Source organism: Brachycentrus maculatus, unplaced genomic scaffold (genome assembly GCF_059751285.1).
Source record: "Brachycentrus maculatus isolate JH-2025_06_01 unplaced genomic scaffold, ASM5975128v1 h1tg000369l, whole genome shotgun sequence".
Classification (NCBI taxonomy): Eukaryota; Metazoa; Arthropoda; class Insecta; order Trichoptera; family Brachycentridae; genus Brachycentrus; species Brachycentrus maculatus.
The window spans coordinates 772,086-790,715 of NW_028281118.1; the positions used below are offsets into that span (position 1 = coordinate 772,086).

Below are 18,630 nucleotides of genomic sequence, written 5' to 3' on the forward strand. Positions count from 1 at the left end.
CACATTATAAATATATTTATTACAAATACAGTATTTACATAAATTAAAGAAATACAATTAATTCAGTCATTATTTTTATTACAATACATATATTGGTTCAGTATTTATACAAAAATAAGTTAAATAATTTAAAATCATTTGAAACAGTATTCTACAAAAGTGTGTTGTGCAGCAAACATAATATACAAGTAATAATTTAGATCAGAGAATTGGTAATAACGTACATATAATAAAAACACATTTTCTATGATTATTTATCCGTTATCATTGTTTACGCATTTTATCAAGTCTATAGTGTAATATGGCCTGATAAGATTATGATTTCCAAAACAATAGTGGAATGACCAATATTTTAAAAATGACTTCTTTTCCATAAAAAATAATTGAAATATAATATAACAGTTATGTACACCAACTTAAAACTAACACATCACTGAATCTGTACAAGAATTGGTTTACTTTAGCAAGATAAATAATCTTAATAATTAGACATATTCACTATGCATGTAAAATTAGATATTATTTCAATTATTGGTGTCTTGAATGAGATCTAGGGTAGTTAAATAACTTTGTTATAAAATTAATACAATGTATTAGTTCTAGTCTACAGACTGCTTTATACATATTTTCTTTACACGTGATGACTATTTTTTAATATACCTATCAAGTAAGCTTTGGAAAATGACACCACAAGTCTTCAATTAATCTACACAAAGGAATTGTATAAGATATCTGATAAGGTGAGATATTTAACAAAGGTGCTTAGTTCATCCTCATTGTGGGAACACAAGCAGGATTCACATTAGCTCGAAACATAACCATGTAGAATATAGAGAAGTATCTTCCCTCTATACTCCTATTAGTATTAGTGTTCATATTGTTGGTAATACATTAAATAAATAAAGATAATTTCTCCAACAACCTTAGCTTATGCCTACAAAGTAAGTTCACCCAGGAAGACAGTTAGGCTGTTATTGGAGGATCGTCGTGACCAATCATGACATCTTCGTAAGTGACACCGCTATCTCGTCTCGTAAATAATTTCTGGCGGATCCAATGTACCAATTTATACTTACGAGCTATAAATATGAATGAACAAACAATCAAAGTAACAGTAAAAAATAATATTATCACCATCGTCAAGGAATGTCCGTCGGATGGTCTATCCGAGTCTGAGTTATATTTAACACACGCATTTATCAAGCCACTGTTTGAAGGATCGAATTCGTATCCCTTTATGCACTCACATTTCTTTGTTATTTCATTGCACAAGATTTCCGGCACACTTCCGCAGCTCAGCAAGTCTGTTGCGAGACAATTTGGGAGCAGGGAAACTGCAATGGAAGAAATTGAATGAATAACATTTTATAATGTAAGATAATCAGGATGAGCCGAACAATTGGATCAATTTATTTAATTGTTTGATACTTACCAGTCTCCCCAAATACTATGGAGAATAATTGTAGGAAAATAATGGACAAATAGGATAAATATTTCATTGTCGATGTTTTTCTAATGCACGCATATAATAATAAAATGTCAACACTTCATTATTTAATAATAAAAAGAAAACACGTCGAATACACCAGACGAACGGCAAACAGACAGCGCGTGCATAGATTTTGATTCTGTTGATTGGTCGTCATCGGAGCAGTTTGCAAAGAAACGTCAAAACGAAATGTTACTGAATCACCAATACCGTTATTTCAAACAGGCGATAATGACGCGTATGAAAAATATAAAATTATATTTAAGACAGAAACCATTTTCTCAACAAAAAAATCTTTTGAGTAAATAAAATGGCATAATTTAAACTAAATGCGTGCATTTTCAGATCAAAAAGAATTATTGCATTTGCTGAATAAATAGTTTTTGTCATGAATGTTTTTGAATTACGCAGTCGTAGATAGTATCCACATCTAGCACCGCGGTTGACAGTGTTACAATATATATAAATAGTTTTATTGAGAATGGAACTTACCTGAATAAAATTTATATTCCATTCTTATTTGGTTGTTGCATTCATTGAGTTAATTTTTAAAAACTAATTTATGTCCAAGTTACTTTTTATTCTACTAACGGTTTTATTCATAACGTTTATTTTTTTCCTACTAGAAATCAAATAGAAATCGATTTTGCCTACACGCAACTCAACGAAATACCGGGTTACTAATCAGTTTTAAGTAAGTATGCGATAAAAAAAAAGCGATATTAAATTTTTGCAATAATTCCCTTATTATTTTCTTTAGGAGAGGCAATTAAAATGCATATGATTGACACGCGTTTACCCTTTGACAGATAATATGGTAACTTTGTACAAGGATTTATTTTTCTCTTTTGGATTTTTTGTCATTATCGTCCTTATTTATTTTTTTCCTGTGCATCTTTGTCAATGCAATATGTCTTGGGCGGCATTGTAATATTTCATTTATGTTATTTCAAATGTGCACAGAGAATAGCGTAAAGGTGGAGACTGACCGGAGCATTTTGTCGTAATGTAATATGTTACGATGCGAGCATTCAGGTAATCAGTACCTGAATAGTAAGTACCTACAGCGATCCGAGCGCTCCATCCATAGTTTCGGATGCTCGCTGATGCTCGCCGCGAGCAATGTTACGACGTTATGTTACAACGAAATGCTCCGGTCAGTCTCCAATTTAAGCATTTAGAACCAGTATCAAAACCATATTCCTATTTGATCATCTTCGACTTTCATGCTTTTGGCTCTTTTATTGCAATTTATCATGTAGAGGTAGGTAAATATAATCATACCTCCTAGGTAAGTAAAATACCTACTGGCTTCCCTATTAGAAATCTTAAATTAGGGAGACATTTATTATATCTCAAACTATATTTCAGCAAAAGCGGCATATTTTTAACTTTATATTTACCCGCTACATTGCAGAGAGTAATGTTTTTGCATTTTGAAGACAAGTATTGTTTAATTATTTTTTTTAAATAAACTAAATATTTTTGAAATGGAGAAAAGACCTTCAGGTTTCACCTAAAAAGATCTGTTGCACAGAAAAAGTTCAATAAGTGGCTTGATATTTACTTTTTATAAATTGTATTATATTTTTAAGCTTTAAAAACTTTCTCCTGAAAAATCAAGTTTTTTGTTTTATGACGTTCTTGAAAGGAGTGAGCGATACGTATAAATATACAATGTATGAATGTTAACAACACATTTCAGTTTCCTTTTTATTTACATAACGTATTCATACAAAACAAACAATAACGCACATATAAAAAATATCTTAACATACATATCTATACAGTATTTCACAAGTTGATTTGACATAATATCAGGTTAAGGAGCAAGGATTACTCATTTGCTTTTAATTTTATTATGGTCTCAGAAAAACATACATCATAAAACACAGTAAAAGGTATTTTAGACACCAGTCTAATTTATTTAGATGGTCAAGAAAGTGTCCGGGAACACGTTTATAGAGTTTTACAGTTTATTTTATTGAATATTTAAAAGTCGTATTCGTTTCCCGATCCATACGTGTACTCGGCGGGGTTTTCATAGTTTTGCGCGTCGTCTTTATCGTAACCTGTATCTTCTATGGCTCCTTCTGATTCTGACACTGTTTCTCCGTTGTCATCTCCCCCTTCATCGTCTCCAGCTTCATCGTCTCCGCCTTCATCATGCTCACCATCGCTTTCATCGTAGTCGTCTCCATCGCTGAAACCAATGTTACGAGCAATAGTTTTATTTATTGATTTGGCGTTTAATTTGTAGAATTCCATTTTAATTTATGTATTAATTTTAAATCATATACAGATTTTTTGAGTCTACTAAGTTGTATTTTATTAACAAAAACACATAAAAAAATTATATTGTGACAATTGTTTCGCCTTGTTAGGGGATTATCAAACGAATGTGAAGATCAAATGGACTACGGTCCTTATGTAGCTATACCATTCTAAGTGACAGTTTTAAACATGTGGAGCAATAATTTATGGGAGACAACAGTACCTAAAGGGGGATGTAGATTTGTTATGAGCGCTGAAAATGCGATAAGTATTGACATAACAATGCAAAGGTGATGTTGTCAGCTTGAGCTGATGAGTGTTTTGAGCTCATCCTTCCAAGAAATTAGAGCCTGTGAGTGAACTCTATATTGAGACAATCCTTTAAAAAATGTTTTGTATTGACATTTCTTGGTGGAACTGCATTTTATAAAATAAAATAACAACTTTTTCCACATTTATTTTATTTGACCAGTGACCGGGTTTCATCGTTACTGACATCAATGTCGTCGGTAATAACGAAACTTGGTCACTGGTCAAATAAAATAAATGTTGAAAAAATTACAATATATCCTACATAGTTGTTATTTTATGATATTTGATTGAGAATTTGTCGCATCGATTTTGATGATGTAAATAATAATAAATAAATTTGTGTTTATTTTCTATGTTAAAAAAAATAATATCACTTATATACGTGTATCATACACGTATGTAAGTATATACACATTTACATAACACAAATACTAGAAAAAACAATTCCATGATCAATAAAAGAGAAAACGTATGTACTCGTATGTTCATTCTCAATTGCTCGAATAAGAACGGAGAATTTACCCTTATTGGTAGGCAAAGTTAAAAACTATTTTTAAGAAAATTAAAAATAAACAATCCAACAAATATTACTTTATAAAAATAAGTTACCTTTCGTTAATTACTTCATAAGTGCTGGAATCGTCGGGCGCGCTTTGATGGTCGGCTGAAATACAAATTAAGATTAATTATTGATTATTCTTCACGTATTGCATTTTTACTACTATTAGGTTTTTTTACATTCAAGTTAAATAAATCAAATAAAGAGAAACATTTCAGAGAAGGTCTACATCCAGCAGTGGAGAGACGGCTGATAAAGAAATACATTTCAATCCTACATCCAAGACTCTGGAGCCAAGACCTTGCCTTCATGCCATTGGTAATCAATTTGACACTGAGATGATCTGATGCGGTGCCCTATAGACTATCTGGGTGTGGGTAGAGGTTTAATAAAAAATAAAAAAATAAATTTAAAAAACTGACCTTTTTTGGCTTCTCCTTGGCTGTGAGTTCCTGCGTCATCGGCGTCATGACCAGCTTTAGCTTTGTCCTTGTTTCCAAACGAGTCGTGCTTTTCATAGCCGTAGGAATCACCCCCTTTCTTGTGGAAGGAGTCGAAAAGCTGGTATCCCGTTTTACCTTTGTCGGATTTCTTCCTCGAGTATCCAATGTCTCCTTTGTCCCCCGAATCGTAGGTTTTGTGGAAGTTCGCAGGAGCATGCTCGGAATCCTTGAGAATTTCACAAAATAAGTAATGATTCGTAATTTTACGATTTGAGTGTTTTTTTGTTGTTATTTACTGTTCATAAAAAATACCAATATTTTGAATGTAAAGATTGCATTGTTATAGAAATATGGAAATTTATAAAAATAATCTGGATATTTCTTAGTCATAATAATGGTAACGCATTTTTTATCAATTATAATTACTAACATTTTATTTATTGTTTCGGCATTAGCTTTGTGGTAAGACATGTTACAATGATCAAAGAAAACACTTGTTTTTTACCACTTGAGTTTTATTTTAGACTACATGTTTCAGAAGTTAAACTTCCATCATTCAGGTCTGTATAGTAACTAAAATATAAAATTAAAATTCCCCCTCTCCTTATTTATAGAACAATTTTATGTTTTATATTTTAGTTATTATACAGACCTGAATGATGGAAGTTAACTTCTGAAACATGTAGTCTATAATAAAACTCAAGTGGTAAAAAACAATTTCTTTAATCATTATAATTACTAACATTTAGTGGTTACACATGCCCCCTCTAAATAAAATTATTTTTGATATTTTATCAATGAAGTTTTTTCAAATTGTTTAATATTGATATTAAGAGTTCGATCATTGTTCTATTAGGTATATTTCCATAACTATTTATTATTTAAAAATGAAAAGATTAACACTGTTTATATGTTATTGATATATTTTCTTCTATTTTAATTTTAATTTAAATTTGCTTTAATTTTTTTTATTTATTCAGGAATTGTACAGCTTTACATTTAATATGGTAAGTATATAAAAAATAGTTACATCAATAAAAATAAAGCCAATTACACAATTACACATTAATATTTTCTAAGTATTGTTTCTAAAAGGCGGTAGCAACCGTACATGTTACAAAAAATAAATTAATAAATATTCGTCAATCTCATTTAAAAGTCGTTTCCGGTGGTGAAAAGTTTGTCTAACTTTGACACACGTTTCCTGTGTTTTGTTCCGGTTGTCGTAGTGTAGAGAGAGGATCATGTGGTTCTGTGAGTGATGTATTTATGGGTGTATGTTAGTTTAAATGTTTGCCTACCTTGACTGCTCTAACTTCTCTTACTGTGGACTCGACAATGGCCGTGTCTTCTTCGCCATCAAAACCAAGGAGGGGAGCTGCTGCAGCCAAACAAGCTAGGCTTCCAAGAGCCAGCATACAAAATAACGGTTTAGATAACATCTGGAAGTAAAAATAATAATTATGCACATTGCGAGTATTCTATGTACATACTAAAAAAAATATTTACACACATTTTGAGTATGTCCAAATACTTGTTCACAAATTTGAATATTCTCCACTTAGGAGTTATTTTTATATTTTAACATCTCAAAATATATGAAGAAGAATATGTCATTATTTATTGATTTTGGCGTTTAATTTGTAGAACTCCATTTTAATTTCAATATAAATTTTTAAAACACAGATTTTTTGAGTCTATTAAGTTGAATTTGTTAACAAAAACATATAAAAAATTAATATTGTGACAATTGTTTCGCCTAGTTATGGCATTTTCAAACGAATGTGAAGATCAAATGATTAAAAGATCAATTGTCACAATATTAATTTTTTATGTGTTTTTGTTAATAAAATACAACTTGTAGACTCAAAAAATCTTTGTTTGATTTAAAAATTAATACATAAAAGAATATGGAAGTCCGGAGATTTACATAAGCCCTGTAAATACTCAGACTTCCATATTCTTCTATGTTTAGATGATAAAATGTAAAAACTTTTGTTTCATACTCCCTGAAATAACCATAGCAACTTTATAATAACCCTATTGCTTCGGAACACCTCTCGGTAATTCCATTACCAGACATAAATACTTTACAAAGTAGAAAAAAAAGATAACTTTATGTTGTTAACTCAAAATGAAAAAAGAATAATGAAAAGATGTTCACTTATTTAGGATATTTGGTTGACTTAGATTTTTTTCATATTGCTCGGTTTCGACGATATGCAACACAACCCTCATTATATTTCTACTTAGGTATTCTTTTCAGACAAATGACATCGAATGTTTAATCCTAACCTGGAGATGTCGGTTGATCAGAGATCCTTTTTGTAGGTTAATTTTTATTTGAATAATATGATTTAATCTAATATTTTTAATCCAACTAAACGTCTACCTTTATTTTCTAATATTTTATATCTTATCCCGTATGATTCTGTCCCAAAAGAACACCAGTAAATTTGTTTCTTTTAGTTGGTTAAATAGGTACATTATGTTATTTTATTAACTACAAACAGTAAAATGACAATAAAAACAGTAAAAAAAATAATTATTTTTTGGATTATCTCTTTATATTATTTGAATGAAATATTTCCAAAGTAATTACAATAATCAGTTCAAAACAAACTATTCCTCTAATCTCGATTAAACTAAGAAGCAGCAAAAGTTAAAACTATGGTATCTAGATTTTCAGTTAAAGTTTAATATTTTTTTAATTTTTACGTAACGAAGGGACGACTTAATGTTTTTTTTAAATAATCAATGTAGGTCGATAAGAAAAATCAGCAGAAAAACAAAGCTATTTGTAACGATCTTGTTATGTCCACAAAATTAGTCGAGTCACTTTTTCATATAAGTAAAAAATGGCAGAGCGGAGTAAATAATTACTTAACACAAAATATCGGAATCACGTATCTGTATAAAAAGATTGGTCATTTTTCACTGTTAATAAAAAAGAGAATTATAAACTTTTCACTCTATGTCTGACAAAAAATGACTTCTGGAAGTATGGCGGTACCGAGATTGTACCATAAATCAGCACTTCAAAGGAAAATTACCTCCGTTCGAAATAGATCGCTTCACACAAAATTTTATCTAAGACAGAATGCTTTTCACGTCCGCTATTAACTCTGAGTAATGATCAATTCTATCGCAAAGCGCCCATTTTTATTATTCTGTATTTCGCAGTCCTTTTACGGCGTCAATGAATTACGACATTTTGGAAGTTGTAAATTTGTCCCCCTTCTCCAACCGACCGCTGGCATATTAATTAAGGTGTCACAGAGATTTGGTTGCAACGACACTGTAAAAAATGTATCTTTGTATCGGAGTTGCATCCGTCTGTTTCGGAGGACAGTTTCGTAATCTTTGCGAAAACCAGAAACACCGCTGTGAGCATTTTGGTCGATCGTCACGAGTCTTGTAAAATTATTCTACTCAATGGACTTTGCATTGTATTTGCAAAATCAAGGGTAATTGTAATGACGATGTAAGCTTTTTTTCAGCTGAATGAATTTCGATTATTTATTGCTCCAGCAACCAAATCACAAATGGCTATCAAAATCTTTTATTTCACTAAATATAACAATAAAACACTTGTAAAAGAGCACTCTTTAGTTTATTAATGTAAACACGACTAGTTTTGAGAACTATAAATGTTCTCATCAATAGGTGAATATATAAACTCATTTATGCATCGTATGTTAATGTCAAATCCACAAAGTTAATGCCAAATAATATGCATTTCATTAGGCATGTCATCAGGCGATACAGAAATCTATAAAAGAATATGATTCATACATTAATTTAGATTGATATTTTTAAAATGATATATTTTATGAAATTTCGTATTTATAATTCGTATATGTAAATATCCGTTTTTGAGACAATTATTAAAACTTTAATTTATATCAACATAATTTACAAAATAGTGGCTTGCAAAATATAATCTATAAAACGTCAATTTTATAATACATTATAAAAACAATGATCCGGTTTAGTATTCACTAATTTCATCAGAGTTTTAAATTTTCATAAAAAACACAGATTGGGAGCCATTGTGTTGATTTCACTACAAAAGACGAATCTTACAACAACCAATCATAGCTAGTCAAATTAGATATTTCAAGACAAAATAAACTGATGAGATTTCGTAACCATCATGTTGGCCTATCTTTGTGGATTGTAGGACACAAGCCTTCCAGTGTCTTCTAAAGAAATCTCTTAATATCATGTCACAATGTCAATTCATGTTATTTGTGGACTTTTTTTTTTTTTTTTTTTTTTTTTTTTTTTTTTTTTTTTTTTAGATCTTTTGGCCCTCGATCTCTACTCGAAAATACGTCATGTCCCACTACATGCGCAGATAATTAATTAGGTTAGGCAGTAGAGGTAAATAGATTAAGGTAAGCTTACCAGCTTACTTACTAGGGTAGGCAGTAAAGGTAGGTAGTAGAGGTTGGTCAAGTCATTATCTTATATATAAGTTTTGTAAAAACTGTTTTTTTTTTTTTTTTTTTTTTTTTCTTTTTTTTTTTGTATTCTTTTTTTTTTTTTTTTTTTTTTCATAGGCATAGGGATACTTAGGGGTGGGGACGAAGTGTCGGCCTTTGTCTATACATCCTCATTAATCTGCATAGAGTTTTTATTCCTTAAGAATAAATTAAAATTACTCGACAACACGACGAACTGTCAAACATACAACTGCTTAGTTATAGTGCTCCTAGTTTTTTGTGTTTAAAAATAATATAATCGAAGTTTTGTGAACCAAATGTTATCGTAGTTTATTAATTATATAGTTTTGCATTAAAACTATCGTTTTCTGTGCCCTTTATTTATAAAACTAGAGTCCTTTTAAACATTTCAAGTTATAAATCATTTTTTTGCAACAATAATATTTTTATTTTTTTTTTATAATTTTTTTATATATTTTTTTTGTTCTTTATATTTAAAGTCTTTTACTTTAAAACTTATTAAATATGGAGGCAGGTGAAAAACCTCCAGATCCCCCAGATCCTAGATTTGAAGATTACTCCAATGTGGGTTCGCCCATTATTCACCCAACGGTGAGGTATAAGCGAAACCTTAAGGCAGATTCTTTTGAAGAAGGTCCTCCACCGTCAAAGCAGGTAAGTATGAACACTCATTCGAGAGATGAAACAATGAAAAATTTGTATACAGAAAAGGATGTCGGTCCTTTTATTGTTTATATTCAAAAAATTGCAGAAAATTCCTCCATCAATAGCTTAGAGGTAGGAAAACTCCTTTTTAATAATAAAATACAGGAAATCATACCTCGAGGTGGTATACGGGCTATTGGCCGCAATAGGATTGCCATAGAACTTAATTCATTCGAGGCTGCAAATAGTTTTGCAGAGAAACAAGGTATTCTCAATCAAAATAATTACAAGGCATACATCCCATATCATATGGTGTCACGCATGGGTTTGGTTAGGGGCATTCCGACAGAATGGTCCCATGAGGACATTCTGGAGAATGTGACCCTCCCAGATAATTGCGGTAGAATTATCAAATCTCGCCGTCTCTCTCGGAAAGTAACATCTCCAGACTCTTCTAATCATACATGGGTACCGACCCAAACAGTCGTGCTTACGTTTCAAGGACAAATTCTCCCTAAAAAATTTTTCTTTTTTTACTCCGCTGTAGAGGTGGAATTTTATATGTTTCCCACAATGCAATGTTTTCAATGCTGTAGATTTGGTCATTCGAAACCAGTATGCCGTTCCCAGCCTCGGTGCTACAAATGTGGATCCAACCACCTAGGAGAGTCATGTTCCGCTTCCTTAGAAAACGCCAGCTGTATACACTGTTCTGGCAACCATTTTTCTACCAATCGTAATTGCCCAGAGTTTATACGCCAAAATTTGATTAAGAAAAATATATCAGAATTAAATATTTCCTATTTTGAAGCTTCTAAACAGACGTTTAGTAAGGGGAAATCCTATGCGGATAGCTTAAAATCCTCAAATAAACATCCTTCTCAAAACATTTCAAAATCCTCTTTAGATGGTGAAGCTACACTCAATTCATTACCCGCCACAATTACCGCTCCCCAAAAAAATCGTGCCAAATTTACATACAAAACTCCCAGAGCTCCTCTTATTCCCGGCTACGACCGATCCAACCATAACTCCCTTCTCATCCATCCCAATGGCTCGGTAAATTACCAATCACCCGATGGATGTGCTATCAATCAAAGCTCTTCTCCAGCCATCAACTCAAACTCTGCTGAAAGTTTATCACAGAGTCTCGCCTTCTCTAATGAATCTTTCTCTAAATCCATTCTAACCATATTACTTGATCTCTTACTCTCCCAAAAATCCTTACCGTCCAACGTTGCTATTATTATTCCTGTCCTTCAAGCTTTCATACAAAATGGCCCAAATCACTTCAATTAATTCTCTTTCGATTCTCCAATGGAACTGTCGTAGCGCAGTATCCAACAGAGATGACATCAATCTTTTAATCCGCTCTCACAAAATTGATATTGCGACCCTATCTGAAACCTGGTTCTCTCCGGGTTCAGTTATCTCATTCCCTGGCTATTCTTGTGTCAGAGACGACCGCCTTGACGGAAGGGGCGGTGTAGCTATCTTAATAAAAAATAATTTAATTTTCGATTTGATTCCACTTCCATCACATCCCAGAATGCAAATATTAGCCATAAAAATTCTAGATTTATCAATTGTTTCCGTTTACTCAGCTCCCAGAAACGTATTTAAGCAATCATACTGGAGATCTATCGTGAGTTGTCTCTCCCCAAATTTCTACATTTTGGGAGACCTTAATGCTCATTCTACGTCCTGGGGCTGTACGTCGTCCGACACTGCAGGAAGGGCCATCGTTGATTTCATGGAGGAATCAAGCTTATGTATATTGAACAATGGTGATCCAACGCGTATTGCTCCGGCTAATCATAGCCAAAACGCCTTGGACATCTCAATCTGTTCCTGCAACCTGGCAAGCTTGTCCTCTTGGAATCTATTGAGTGACCCTTTCTCCAGTGATCATTTCCCTATCATCATCAAAATGATTAATTCCTCAAATCACAGTCATCATAAACCCAAGAGATCTAACTATTTGATCGGTAGGGCTGACTGGAAAATCTTTGAAGATTCATTGAATGCTAAGTCCAAGTCCCTGTCGATCGATGGTGACAATAACAACCCCAACACAATAGCTAACAAAATCCACGAGTTGATAATCGAGGTGGCCAACGTTGCTATCCCCATATCTAAAAAGGTTTTGCACAAGTACTCCCCTCCTTGGTGGGATAAGGAATGCACGGAAATGGTTAAAAATAGAGCATCCAGTATAAGAAAGTATAAAAGAAATATAACTTCTGACAACTTTTTGGAGGTTAGACACGTACAGGCCCTAACTAAAAAATTTCTTAGAAAAAAAAAAAGACAGGGTTGGCAAAATCTCTGTAACTCTTTGTCTCCCGAAACCCCGCTCGGGGATGTCTGGGATTCAATAAGAAGATTCAGAGGATCATACTCTCCGAAGGTGAACACTTCCAAATGTACATCCTGGATAGAGGATTTTGTTGGGAAACTTGCTCCATCTTACGTTCCCAGTATTTCCGAACTCCCTAGAGAACCCCCAATCCTTCCAGGCGCTGACTACCTAACATCTCCGTTTTCACTCGATGAATTATCGATGGCAATCCAATCTTCTGGAGATTCTTCTCCGGGCCATGACATGATTCCCTATTCCTTTTTCAAACACTTTCCTAAACCATTTATGATCCTAATCCTAAAAATGTATAATCTCATTTTAAAATCTTGCACAATCCCAGACTCCTGGAAAAGACAAATCATAGTCCCGATCCCCAAACCTGGTAAGGATATATCCCTTGGAACTTCATACAGGCCAATTGCCCTCTCATGTTGTTTTCTCAAAATTCTGGAACGCATGGTAAAGACTAGGCTCGAGTGGTTTGTAGAGAGAAATAACCTCCTACCGCACTGGCAATTTGGTTTTCGAAAAAATAAATCCTGCATCGACAACCTAAGTGTACTAGTTACTGATATCCATGTTTCACGGTCCTGTAAAACCGACTTAATCGCCTGCTTCTTGGACGCAAGTAGTGCTTATGATAATGTCCTTCTCCCATTACTGCTGGAAAGAATGAATGCCCTCGGGATCTCCAGTGGTGTTGGCTGCCTGATATTTAATATGATGTGCAATAGAGATATTACCATAGATACTCCAAAAGGATCAGTGATTAGAACGGTGTACAAAGGTCTGCCACAGGGATCGGTATTGAGTCCACTGTTATTTAACATCTACACTCAGGATCTTCAAACACATATTCCCCCTGAAATCTCCATTTTGCAGTATGCGGATGACTTCGTGCTGTATACATCAGACAAATCCACACCTCGCGCTTCGAGTGTATTGAATAGGGCACTGGAACCCGTCGGGGCATGGTTCGAGGAAAGTAATTTGGAATTGGCTCCGTCCAAAAGCCAAATAGTAGTATTTTCTAGAAAGCGTAACATCCCCGAGTTAAATATAAAATTGAGGAAAATTCGGATTCCTGTGAAGGACAATGTAAAATTTTTGGGCGTCACATTGAATAATAAGCTGTCATGGAACAAACACATTGAAAACATTGTGGCTAAGTGTGAAAAGAATATTAACATCCTACGGGCAGTTTCAAGAGTGTGGTGGGGTGCCCACCCGACTACAATGAACATGCTTTACTGCGCTCTTGTCCGAAGTCATATTGATTATGCGTGCTTTATAATGGACCCTCTTCCAAAGTATCTGCAATCTAAATTAGATAGGATACAATATAAATGCCTCAGATTAATTTTGGGAGCAATGAAATCATCTCCTGTGATTGCCTTACAAGCGGAGTGTGTTGATATGCCGTACTCTTTGAGGAAAAAACTATTATCCAACAAATTCATCCTCAATAGGACTAACGATAGTAATCATCCAATTTTTCCGAGGCTTCAACTTCTTCATGCTTTTTTTCAATCAACCTCAAACAAAAATACTGACAGTCCTCCTATTCTCTGTAGATCCTGGCATCACATTGTAAACACCATGTCATGTCCTCTTGAAGCCACTCTTCCGTTATATAACATTTCATATGAAGCTGCTATTTATAAACCTGATGTATTTCTTTCTATTGGAATAGATAAGACCTCGTTGGTTCTTAATGCCTCTTATGTTAAACGATTATTCATACAAAAGTTGGAAGAACTTTGGCCTAACCACGTTGCAGTATATACTGATGGCTCAAAAAGTGCCGTAGGAGCGTGTGGTGCTGCATTATATATTCCTTCCCTTAATATAGAAGAGCAATTCCAATTACCTCGTGAAGCATCCATATTTACAGCGGAATGTGTGGCCCTTAGAGAGGCTCTGAGAATAATTATTAAACAATCCTTGTCACCGACAGTAATTTTTACTGATTCTCTCAGCGTTGTGAACCTTTTATCTTCAAATAATAATCACTCTGTCCTTAAGAATAATCATATTCTTTGTGATATAAAAAGAATGTTATATATGGTTAATGTTGAAAATAAAATTGTCTCGATAGTTTGGATTCCATCTCATATAGGAATTACAGGTAATGAGAGGGTGGACTCCATGGCCAAGGAAGCCCGGGACTGTGGCGTGGTTCCCAGTCTATTCACCCTTCCCATTCCTGACTACCTTAGTGGGCTCAAAGCTGGTGCAAGCGAGGAATGGAATGAAATGTTCTCCATAACATCCACTGGATCCTATTACAAGTCAATCCAACCCGTGATACCCAAATCCCCTTGGTTCCGCAAAGTTAGGATTCCCAAGCTGAATGTGTCCCTTCTGTATAGGCTGAGGATCGGACACACAGTACTTGCATCCCACCTCAAAAGGATTAATATTCTAACTTGTTCGTTGTGCGCGTGTGGACAGGAGGATGAGACTGCTGACCACGTATTTTTCAACTGCCCCTTACTCCCTAACCTCGAGTTCATTCAGGACATTCGGTCTGAGGGTTTGTCCTTCCCGCTGAATGTCCAACACCTATTGTCAATGAACTCGAAAAATGTTAACGGTGCGATTATTAAACATTTAAAAAAGTATAGCAAAAGCGTGTGACCCCAAAAAAAATCAATAAAAAAAAAAAAATTATTTAAGTATATAAAATCACTAGTATGGCAGGTATCACCCAAAATTGGGTGCTTTGCCAAAAATAAACAAAAAAAAAAAAAAAAATTAAAATTATTTCTCTATGCGCAGTTGACGAAGAGTCCCCCAGGACTTATAACCACTGCGGGTGGATAGTGGGTTTTGAAAAAAGGTAGGTAGTAAAGTAAGCTAGGTACTACTTAGTAAGTTAGGGTAGGTACTGGTTGCGCTTTTATATGTCACGCGGATAAGTTAGGATAGGCACTGCTTTTCTGCCTGTATGGAATGCGCGCCCCTGGTCATGTCCATCCAACGTCAGGCATTCTCGTTACGTGATAGAATGATAGAAGAATCATTGAATTATTTTAACCGTGCTTTTAACGAGATAGTGAGTGTTTTTGCCTCGAATTTTTACTCGTGAATTACAGTAAATTGTAGAAACTTTAAACGTAAAGAGTACACTCCATGTAGGAATATGCTATAGCATTATATGTATAGTATTATAATACTTATAAAGTCGGGCCTATGTAGGAACATTATAAGCGGTGTTTCATAAGCCATAGCTAGATGTCAAAGTCACTAGGACGTTAGGTAAAACATTTTGTAGTACATATTTATGCACACATCTATCTCTATTTTAAATACTGTTAAAATTTTAGCTCCGTAATTTAAAAAAAAGTTATGTTGATACGGTTTTATTGGCATTAATAACTCATATCCAAAGCCAAAAAAATATTACACATACAAAAATATTCTAAATCAATATTGATATTCCACTAAATAAGAATTTTCAACGATGAATCAGCTATGTTTTTTTTAATGCTGTTTGTTTGGGTTTATACTTGATCAACATTGTCTGTGAATAGGAGATAAGAGCCAGTTTTATTTCCATGTGAAATGTAACGATTGAAATTATTCGCAGCAAATCAATGTACACAAATGAAAGTGTGGTAAACAGTCCGTTCTGCCTCCGCGACCACCGGGCCGCAGCTAAATATGAAAAACACAGATTTTTCTAGAAATGACTATCTTTCCCATTGCATCGATTGCCGCCGATTGAATTGAGATATTTTGTAATCTGATTAATGTTTTATGAGCTAATTAGATAAGTAAGGAAAGGCACTCACTGGCAATGCTTTATGTTGCAAAAATTAAATGTTCCTAAAAAATATTGCACTATATAAAAATATTTCATTTTTTAAATATTTTGTTAGTATGGTAGAGTACCGATAGATGCCGTATCTCCATTATAATATATATATATATATATATATATATATATATATATATATATATATATATATATATATATATATATATATATATATATATATATATATATATATATATATATATATATATATATATAATACATTGGCGTCTTAACTGAGGCGAAGCTATGCACAATATATTGATATATCATCTGAAAAAATGTTGATAATCAATATATCAATATTTCAGGTTCTCTTTAAAATAAAAACTCACTCATTTTCTACTAGAGAAGTGTATAAACTTCACAAACTCTCAACTGATGATAAATAAAATAAAAATAATGCTATGTGGATGTTCAATAATGCGCACAATGATGAACGTTTCAAGTGCACAAAGTTTACACTTTAAGACAGCCAAATGCCAGGTCGTAAGCCCAGGGATGCTCAGACTGCTTCTTTCATATAACATTTAGGTAGATGTTTCATATTAAGTAAGACACATTTAATAGGGATATTCTTAGAGTCGTAATCTCTGGAATTCTCAGGCTTGCATCTTCTGTCTATTTGAGAAAGCCAAAATATGTTTAGATTAACTCCAAATCAATGGTAATTCTTAGATTACTAACACCAATTTGCAATCCAATAACCTTATGGACTCTATGAATATTTCCTTATGTTGCTATGGCATCTATTTCCCCTAGTCCGGGGTCGAATAAAAAATTAGACATTAATGTTCATTATATTACATACTTTTCTTCGCAGTCTAAATTTTATTGCGTCCTTTCGTTTCAAATTATACCGAAATAGCTGTAACGAGGCGTGGTGACCCAACTATGCCAAATAATAATTATGGAGTCACAAAGGAAACCTTGAAAATGGAAAATTGCTTACTCGGAACGCCTAGGAATTTATTGCACTTTCTAATTTATTATGAAATAAAATAAAGCCGTATCTTGCATTGGAAAAAAATATTTATTTGAAAAAAAAGTAATAAATGAATGTATATTAAAATATATTTTGATAATGTTTGTTAGAATTTTTTAGTATAGTCTGTGTGGAAATATAATACTTACATGTTCTTTACATAATTTTTATTTTATTATAATTGAAAATAATAATAATAATTTTACATATTTTATACAGCCTCATTTTCGTAAGATACCTGAAAGTAGCTTTTTTTACAAAAATACGAGTTCAGTTTTGGATTTCTTGATAATCTCTAAAATGTCCTAGAGGAGATATTCCACGTAATTAGCTCTATTGGCAATTTGATAAATTAGTATAGAGCAATTTTCTGTCTAAATTGTCTAAAATAAGATGTCTAAAAATCTTGTTACTGTTCGCAACAAGATTTTTTTATGAAAATGATTGTGCGTAAAGTTTTTTTGTATAAAAATTGCATGTAAATTGTAATCCAAGTAATAAAAGGGTATTGAGTTAAATTATCCTTAATTACATCTCAAACCTAAGAGAAACATCCTACCAGGAAAGTATGTAGTATCAGGCTGGAATAACTGGCCAGGCCAAGTTGTCATCTGAAGTACGATCCACTTGTTTAAAAACCATTTACCTTTTTTTTTAAAGATGAATATGGCAAACAAACGAATCTGTATGAGATATAGGCATACCAGCCAAGGCTTCAAAATATAATCAAATAACAATTCAACCCTCTTTTTATCGTTTAATATTATTAAGAAATTTCTCAATAATTTGTAAATTCAAGGACTTCGGAGAAAATAATATAAATATCGAATGAAAAACGTGTCGGGTTCGACTGTCACGTTCTTTTACGCTTAAGTGTTATTCAAGGATATTGTTTGATTACATGGTATATAATAAATAATATAAAAAATAAAATTAACTTCAAAACCGTATTTTTAAATGTCTTGGTAATTTTATGAGAAAATGCGAACGTACTTTTTATTTATTGCCGAATTATTTAAGGTAATGTTAGGATAAAGGAAATAAAACTTTTCAAACAAAATTATGACTATACTCTGTTAAATACTGTTTAAAAATAGTACGGTTCAATTGTATCAAAGAACCCGACTAATTTATGAAATTTGAAGAAGTAAATTTTTATTTTTCTTCTAATTATTCAATTCCTCTAAAAATATATAAACTACCAAACTGTTTATATTTAGTACCTTTCTAATAATAAATTAGAGTAAATATGGTATATGCACCTGATTATTT

At 32.8% G+C, this 18,630-nt stretch overlaps 1 protein-coding gene across 1 annotated transcript; it reads right to left on the bottom strand.

The window, feature by feature from the left end:
* Positions 1-3,188: 3,188 nt before the first annotated feature.
* LOC148303423 (uncharacterized) lies at positions 3,189-8,215 on the bottom strand. Its single transcript, XM_088269973.1, has 5 exons — positions 8,131-8,215; positions 6,379-6,519; positions 5,057-5,303; positions 4,685-4,739; positions 3,189-3,692 (listed from the first exon to the last, which is right to left on the bottom strand). Exons 2-5 carry the CDS (start codon positions 6,517-6,519, stop codon positions 3,482-3,484), a joined length of 654 nt encoding a protein of 217 aa, XP_088126099.1. The 5' UTR covers positions 8,131-8,215; the 3' UTR covers positions 3,189-3,481.
* Positions 8,216-18,630: the final 10,415 nt, after the last annotated feature.